The 8,571-nt window shown below is 34.3% G+C and overlaps 2 protein-coding genes across 3 annotated transcripts; one reads left to right on the forward strand and one right to left on the reverse strand.

The window, feature by feature from the left end:
- Window positions 1-1,637: 1,637 nt before the first annotated feature.
- LOC121175186 (secreted RxLR effector protein 161-like) lies at window positions 1,638-2,429 on the forward strand. Its single transcript, XM_041017485.1, has one exon. It carries the CDS (start codon window positions 1,638-1,640, stop codon window positions 2,427-2,429), a length of 792 nt encoding a protein of 263 aa, XP_040873419.1.
- Window positions 2,430-4,752: 2,323 nt separating this feature from the next.
- Window positions 4,753-8,021, reverse strand: LOC102661580 (UPF0481 protein At3g47200). Of its 2 annotated transcripts, none has more exons than XM_006583479.3 (2): window positions 7,931-8,021; window positions 4,753-6,217 (listed from the first exon to the last, which is right to left on the reverse strand). In XM_006583479.3, the coding sequence occupies exon 2, from the start codon at window positions 6,211-6,213 to the stop codon at window positions 4,858-4,860; it is 1,356 nt and encodes a 451-aa protein (XP_006583542.1). In that variant the 5' UTR covers window positions 6,214-6,217; window positions 7,931-8,021; the 3' UTR covers window positions 4,753-4,857. The 2 variants fall into 2 exon arrangements, with proteins under 2 accessions (XP_006583542.1, XP_014633407.1); XM_014777921.2 differs by having other exon boundaries at window positions 4,753-6,229; window positions 7,931-8,013.
- Window positions 8,022-8,571: the final 550 nt, after the last annotated feature.

Raw genomic sequence — 8,571 nt, forward strand, 5'->3', positions numbered from 1 at the left:
TCAACTAAATAAAAGAATAAAGTGTGTCAAATTTGACCGTGGTGGTGAATACTATGGCAAATATGACGGTTCAGGTGAACAACGTCCGGGGCCTATTGCTAGGTACCTAGAGGAATGTGGAATCATCTCACAGTACACCATGTCGGGGTCACCTAGCATTAATGGTGTGGTTGAAAGACGAAACCAAACTCTTAAGGATATGGTAAGAAGCATGATTTTTCATTCTAACTTACCAGAGTCACTCTGGGGAGAGGCACTAAAGATTGCAACTTACATTCTAAATAGAGTACCAACCAAGGCAGCTGCCAAAACACCTTATGAGCTTTGGGTTGGGCGAAAGCCTAGTCTGAAACATTTTCATGTATGGGGATGTCCAGCTGAGGCAAGGCCTTATAAGCCAAATGAGAGGAAATTGGACTCTCGAACAGTGAGCAGCTACTTTATTGGTTATTCTGAAAGATCCAGGGGCTATAAATTTTATGATCCCAAATTAAAGACAATTTTTTAGACGGGAACCGCTACATTCTTTGAGAATATTGAGTTTGGGGGGAAGAATAAGGTTAGAGACTTTGTCTTAAAGGAAGAATCAGTAACAATTCTAGAACCGATTCATACAATTGCTTTTGATAAAGAAAATTCGGAATCTCTACAAGATATTGTTATTGAATTCCCCCACTCAAGATAATTTGGTCATTCATGAAGAACAAACTCAAGATCCTCAAGAACCTATGCTTCATGAGCCAATACCTTTGCGGAGATCTACAAGAGAAAGGAGAAGTGTTATTCAAGATTATTATGTGGTATTTCTTTAGGAATATGAGGAAAATAATGGTATGATGGAAGATGACACAGTCAACTTCCATCAAGCCATGCAAGATTCCAACTCAGAAAAGTGGATTGAAACAATGAATGAGGAGTATAAGTCCATGCAAGACAACAAAGTTTGGGAACTTGTCCCATTACCAGAAGGTGTGAAACCCATTGATTGCAAATGGATATTTAAGACCAAGCAGGATTCCAATGGTAATATGGAGAGGTATAAGGCTCGTCTTGTGGTGAAGGGCTATACCTAAAAGGAAGGGATTGACTTTAAAGAGACTTTCTCTCCAGTTTCATCGAAAGACTCTTTTAGGACAATCATGGCTCTTGTTGCACATTATGATTTGGAGCTTCATCAAATGGATGTTAAGACGACGTTTCTCAATGGCAACATTGATGAGACAATTTATATGGTGCAACTAGAAAACTTTGTGTCAGGACACCCAAAGAATATGGTTTGCAAACTAACAAAATCCATTTATGGGCTAAAACAGGCATCTCATCAATGGTACCACAAATTTCATCAAGTAATTCTCTCATTTGGTTTCGAGATAAATCTTGTTGATGATTGTGTGTATCACAAATTCAGTGGGAGCAAGTACATTTTCCTGGTCTTATATGTTGATGACATACTGCTTGCCACTAATGATATAGGCATGTTGCACGAAACCAAGAGATTTCTATCAATAAACTTTGAAATGAAAGATCTTGGTGATGCCTCCTTTGTATTAGGAATTTAGATACACTGAGATCGATCTCAGGGTATTATATGATTATCACAAAGGAGCTATATCAAAAAGGTACTTAAAAGGTTTGACATGCAGGAATGTAAATTTGGGGATACTCCAGTTGCTAAGGGAGACAAGTTTAGTCTCAAACAGTGCCCAAAAGGAAATTTGAAAATTCAGGAAATGCAGAAGATTCTCTATGCATCAGCTGTAAGGAGTTTGATGTATGCCCAAGTATGTACGCGTCCGGATATAGCATACATAGTTGGGGTATTAGGCAGATATGTAAGCAATCCAGGAATGGATCATTGGAAAGCAGCCAAAAGGGTTATGAGGTATTTGAAGAGAACAAAGTATTATATGCTCACATACAAGAGGTCAGATCAGTTGGAGATCACTGGGTATTCTGATTCGGATTTTGCGGAATGCCTAGACAGTTTGAGATCCACTTCAGGTTACATTTTCATGTTAGCTGGCGGTGCGGTTTCTTGGTGCAGTGCCAAGCAAACCCTTACTACTTCATCCACCATGGCAGCAAAATTTGTAGCATGTTTTGAGGCATCAAATCATGGAATATGGCCGAGAAATTTTGTCACGGGGCTACAAATTATGGAAGGAATTGAAAGACCGCTTAAGTTATATTGTGACAACAAATCAGCTGTATTGTATTCTAACAACAATAGGAGCTCGACCAAGTCAAAGCATATTGACATCAAGTTCCTAGTTGTTAAGGAAAGGGTACAAAGTGCACTAATTTTCATAGAACACATAAGGAGAAACTCCATGATAGCAGATCCTCTTACTAAGGGACTTCCACCCAAGGTCTTTCATGAGCATGTTGCTCACATGGGTGTTTTACAGTTCGAGAAATTTTTGGTTTAGTGGGAGTTACTCATTTTTATGTATTTTATGTTCTCTGTTAGATTTTTTTGTATGCATTTTGTATGCATACATTGACTTTTGGATATATTTGGTTAAATATATATGGTTTATTATTCAGTTATTACACTTTGTACATTAAGGTTATTAAATGATCTCATTGAGGTAAAGTATGACCAGTTCAAAATAGACGTGTATAGACCACCTTCACGTAATTTTCATGCTACACATTTCATGATGAGTCTATGTCATTTGATTCTGTCAGCATTAGTGATCATTGATGAGTTTAGTTGTGATTGATACAATGAAAACTGCTTTGGTTCTACATGCGGATGTAATCAATGGACAAGATTTTTGGAATATGCTTAAGACATGTAATGACAAATTTTGAGCTCATAAAGTTTAACACATTCATAAGGATTGTAAGGATATATATATATATATATATATATATATATATATATATATTGACCAGTGGGAGATTGTTAGCAATTTTGGGTTATACATATATATATATATATATATATATATATATCACATAATTGAATGAGTTAGGGTCATTATATAATTAGCCAGAATATTAAATTGGTCTAATCAATATAAAAGTATGGCTAAGGGCATATATGTCATGAAAGGATAATTGTGTAGATACAGGTGATATTATACTTTGATGAGGGACCAAATTATAATTATCAAATTTGGAGAAAGAAAAGAAGGGCTCTCTGCAATTGGAAGGTCATAAAACCAATTTTCTAATCAACATTTCATCATCATCATTCCATTATACTAATCCAGATACGCTTCCGCATATAGTTTTCAGTATGATTTTGAGGATGGGAACACAAAGGGGTTTTATTTATCTATGTACAGTACTTTCTCTCTACATGAATAGAAAGCATGTGGTTAGGATTGACAATTATCTGTTAGAATAAAATTAGGCTGATTGATTGAATCCCTATATTTAGAATTAAATCCCAACAGATGAGAGTCTCTTGTGTTGAAGAGTGGATGTGGCTCCTAGCTGATAATTATACTGCGAGAGAGTGTAGAGTGAACATGGATTCCCTCCTCTCTCTTCTTCTGTTGTCTCCGTTTGTGAGAGTAGTGAGTTGTGAGTAGTAAGTGAGCGAGAAAAAGTGGTGAGGTGAATAAAACAACAATGTGCGTTCTGTTGTGTATTGTGTCAATCTCATGACCAAAACAAGCAAAAAGAGGATACGCAAGTAAAGAACTCTTGATCTTCACTAAGAAAAGGGCAAGCATAAAAAATATGACCCTGAACATCCTCAGTCTCCACTCTTTATAATATTAAGCAACAAAATAGTTTGGACTTTGTCTAACGCACTGGTTCTGATTTTATCTGTTAGCAAATACACCTTAGTTATTCAGCTATGAAGGTTACTAAATTATTAAGTGTCAATAGGCATAGAGCCTTGATATTATAGTAATGTTTTCTGTTATGTTTTAATTTTAAGTTCACTTATTCTCTGTTATGGAGATGAATAAGTTCAGTTATGCTTTGGCTGTATAAAAATCAGTGAAATCTTTGTAATATGTGTGCTTACAGTTATAAAAAATAGTCTTATATTTTTTGCATGTCCATATCTTTTTCAGTTAATTTGTTTTTGCTTTGTCCTTCCATATAACAACATTATCAATATTTTTTCGAATACAAAATAGATAAAATAAATAGAAAAGAATTAAACAAAATTGAGTGTTTATATGGTGATGATTTACTTTTTAAGTGTTAATAATTTGATGTTTTTTCTCTTGGTCTTGGTTCTATGCAAGAATGGGAAGGGGGTACCGGTGTGGTTTGTCATTTTTAAATTGGTCTATAAATCTTCCATAATAACATTGCAAAGGGATGCAGACGCTTGTGGGCCCAACATTTACACCTCTGTTACAAGTTCAAGAAAACTTAGAAAACCTATCTTTAATAAAGAAGTATGATATCCCTAACCTTTTTTATATCAATTGTCAGCGTATTAATTTGAAAAACTCTTATCTGGATCCATACTTGAATCTCTTGAAGTTTCCTTTGGGTGACATTGCTATTCCTTTTATGTTTATACCTCCTCTAACTTCTCTTATATCAATGACGACATATAGATACGTATTGTTTTCTTGCCTTTCTTTACTTGTGAGAAAGTGCAGTTTTAATGGTTTTAGACTTGTTCAGAATGAAAACTGAACGTAACATTATTTTAAGCGAAAAAATATATATTTTTCTCATGTCAAATACCTACTAACTGTCCTAACTCATCCAATAAAAAAGACCAGTAAGTATCAATTTTAATATCTCTAAAATAACTCCCACACTAAATTTCTACATCGTTTGTTTAAAGTTAAAGTAAGTATTTAAATTTACATGAGTCACTTCATTGTTAAATTAAACTCTTAACATAATAATCCAAACTGAGTTTAGTAATTACATTTTGGACATTCTAGGAGAGTAGAAGACAACACCCACTAGACGTAGGAATTGGAACACAGCGAAAACGAGCACAGCAATCCCCACCACAGTGGAACTTGCCCTCCAAAGGTCTTTGAAGTACACCAACCTCAATGCAGCCACAGTGTGGTTCCAATTGCTCACGTAATGCTCGTTGAGCTTATTTATTGTTTCATAGTAAGACGTTGAGTTTGTCACAACATGTTTGCATAGACCATTAACAAGAGTTGCCACTTCCTTATCACTCCCTAATTCATGCACAATCACTTCCTTCTCAACCAGAAACTCCACATCAAGCTTAGTGTGTATAAGAGAATCAAGCAAAGAAACATAGTTGCAAATGTAAGGCTTCTCGGGATAGTGACACTGTTCAAAGGCAATGAGGTTCCTGAAAACACATTCAGTTGTGTGGTCCAACTTCAATTGGGGGATCCTAAAACGTGCCTTGAAATGGTCCAAGTATGGAAAGCAACCAAAGCAAAGAAACAAACTCAGAATTGGTGTCTTCTCAAAGGTTATGTCTAGCAACCTTCTCTTCACATCACCTTTCTCAAAGCACACTCCTGATTCGTGCAACTTTGTTGCTGTTCTTAGAACATGGCGAGCACAACCGCTTTCGCGCTCGGTGGGAAGGTAGAAACACCTTATCAGATCAGTGAAGTGTTTTGGCTCCTCAAACCTATCTTTCTTGGTTTCATCACTTTCATGAGAAGAACACGTTTGGTTGTCATAGAATGCAAAGTACTCAATGGCAAGGTGCACAAAGCAAGTGTGTTCTTTCTTCTTGTTTTCATCAGGGACAACATTATCATAAAGCTTCTGCAGCACAAAAAAGGGTATTTGATTCTCCAACAGGATCAAGTCCCTAGTGATGTTCCTGCCGAGCCAGGATTGTGTCAAGATGAGATCATCACTCTCTCCAAACGAATTATTGTGACAGTTTCTCAAGAAAAGTTCCATGATGAACACAGCATCCAACAGCATCATATCCACGAATTTCTCATTGGCCATGTCAGGGAACTTCTCTGCATAGCATTGTCGAATCTCTCGTTCTTTCGTCTTGAGGTAGTCTTTGTAGTTCATCATGGCTTGTTCATTTGAGACACGGTTCCAGAAGAACTGGAAGTATCTCAGTTTGTGCTCTTGCATTGGCATGAATTCTTGTTTGTTGAAGTGAATTGGGCCAATTGAGATGCACTGAGGAGTGTAGGGTTCTTCCTTTACCTTTCGGAGATTGTGAGGAACCTTGTAGATGCTACGCTGAGACAACCTTAGTTCTTGTAGTTCTCCAATGTCGATGACATGTTTCACCATCTCATTGGCATGTGCCATTGTTCTAGCAACACAACTTCAACTTAAAATGTTACTATTTGAGTAGTGATACAACAACACTCAATTATTTCGAATACCTATCCTTAATATTTATTATATCTATATTATCTATTGTACTTACATATATTATTGCTTCTACCTTATTTTGGTGCAAAAGTTTGGGTTTCTCAAATCATTTTCCTTAATATACAGGAACCAAAATCAAACAAGTCATAATTCTGTGCACCTGTGAAATTCATCAACAACACTTTGCTTTTGCTTTTTCAAATTAAAGATTTGATTAAGAAACAAGTTATTGCAAGACCTGCCTCACAAGAATAAATGTGACAAAATAAATCGTGCTAGCAAAAACTCACTTGATAAAAGGGAAGACTTGAGTTTTTCATTCTAAACTCAAATTAAATATAAACCTTTTTAATTTGGTTTGATCATATCTAAGTCCAGACAAGTTTGAAAAACCAGAGAAAGGTCCAAAATATTAGGCTTTCCTCAACTTTAAACCTCATTTTTTAAGTGGACAAATTATATTTATACATTTATTCTCTCTTTTCATATATGTTATTTTTACTTTATTCTTGTCTTTATGTCTCTCTTTTTATTATTTTACCTATACATCTATCACTTTCTTTATCTACTTTATTTATTTTTTCTCTATTAGCTTTCTTTTTCCATACCAATCCACTCCACCATGGGGTGGACCTATATCAGGCTCTTCTAAGTCTAAACCGGAACAAATTTGGTTGTTTTTAATTCACTATAACCCATGACTTGCATGGAGCAGCCCCATCAAGCCAGATATATGGTTTTGCCACCTCTTCATAGGAAGCCAATTGTTATGCTTTTTTTTATATTATAAAGCACATGAAAATAGAAAGAAAAATGTGTTGTGCAAAATAATGCTTTATTAAAAAGAAACAGTTCAGTTAAATTATTGTAGTAATGATGATACTTAAACACTTCATTATTTTTAATATCTTATTATTAAGTCTGACCTTTTATCTATCTTTTTTTATCACAACATATAACTAATTATATTTTTTTCTTTTATCTTTTTCTCACTGTGTTAAATAGCATTTGGAGTATCCAAATATATTTTTTCTTCTTCTAGTTCTAGCTATAAATCACAAAGCCGAGTATCCTTTACTCTGCAACATTTTCAGCTTGGAAAAAGATTTTTTGACACCTAAAAAGAGAGAGCCAAAAAAAAGAAAAAATATAGATATGATAATTGATATGATGTGACAAAAATAAAATGATAGAAAGATAAAAAAATAAAAATTATTGATGGGGTATTTAAAATAAGTGAGTGATGAAATATGATCGCTGTTTCAGTTTTTCACACCTTCACTCTACAAAGTACAAACGTGTATCTGAAAGGAAATCGGTTGCCAACCATTCCGAAAACAAGTTTCATCAGTTCCCCAAATGGCCTAGAACTTAATAACTATCTAAGAAAGATATATAATATGAAAAAGAAAGCAGTTTAGAACTAAAGAAAGACACTAGATATAGTATGAAAAAGAAAGCATTTTAGAACTAAAGACACGAGGAGTGGCTAGTATGTCCCATCAAATAGCTAATCAATTATGTAGCTTAGAGAAGTTGCAAATACAGAACAAGCAATAAATCACTAAAGAGCAAGAAATAGCAGACATTACTATGATTTATAACACCAAAATAGATAAAATGAAAAAAGAAAAACAAGATGAGAATGAACCTGTTCGTCGGGAGATAATGCAGTGTGCAGTGTTTCTGGTTTATCTTTAATAGCTGCCACCTTACTCAATTTCTCTGCTTTTATTTTGTTGGCCAACTCACGAAGACTTCATGCCACTGTATTTAATTTATGAGTGTGACAGTTGTTATGTTAGGTTATTCAATTAATTTTACAGTAGAAGTAGAAGGCGTTGATGCTGATACATTGAAGATGCCACGTCATATTTTCATATGTTAAAGAAGGGTAAAATAGTTGTCTTTAAAATATATCAAAATTGATTTTAATTTCTAAAAAGAATAGATATGTTTTTAGTCAATACATTTTAATAAAAATACACATATTTTTTAAGGATTAAATTTAGGTACATACTAAGAGATGTTTTTGGTATATTGTTTTCAAATCAAAATTAAATTTTTTTTCAGCAAAAGGAACACAAATATATTGATAAAGGTACTAGGAATACCCACAAATATGTACATGGAAACATAAAAGAACAAACATAAACACCTCCCCCTGCCGGTTGTTTTGCATTTATAAGCCACAATGCATACAGATGATGCTAAATAAAGAGCTAGTATTATTTTTGTACTCATATACAAATAAAAATAATTAATTTCAAGTAAAAATAAAATTATTTCTAA

The sequence above is a fragment of the Glycine max genome, chromosome 7, assembly GCF_000004515.6.
Source record: "Glycine max cultivar Williams 82 chromosome 7, Glycine_max_v4.0, whole genome shotgun sequence".
Classification (NCBI taxonomy): domain Eukaryota; kingdom Viridiplantae; phylum Streptophyta; class Magnoliopsida; order Fabales; family Fabaceae; genus Glycine; species Glycine max.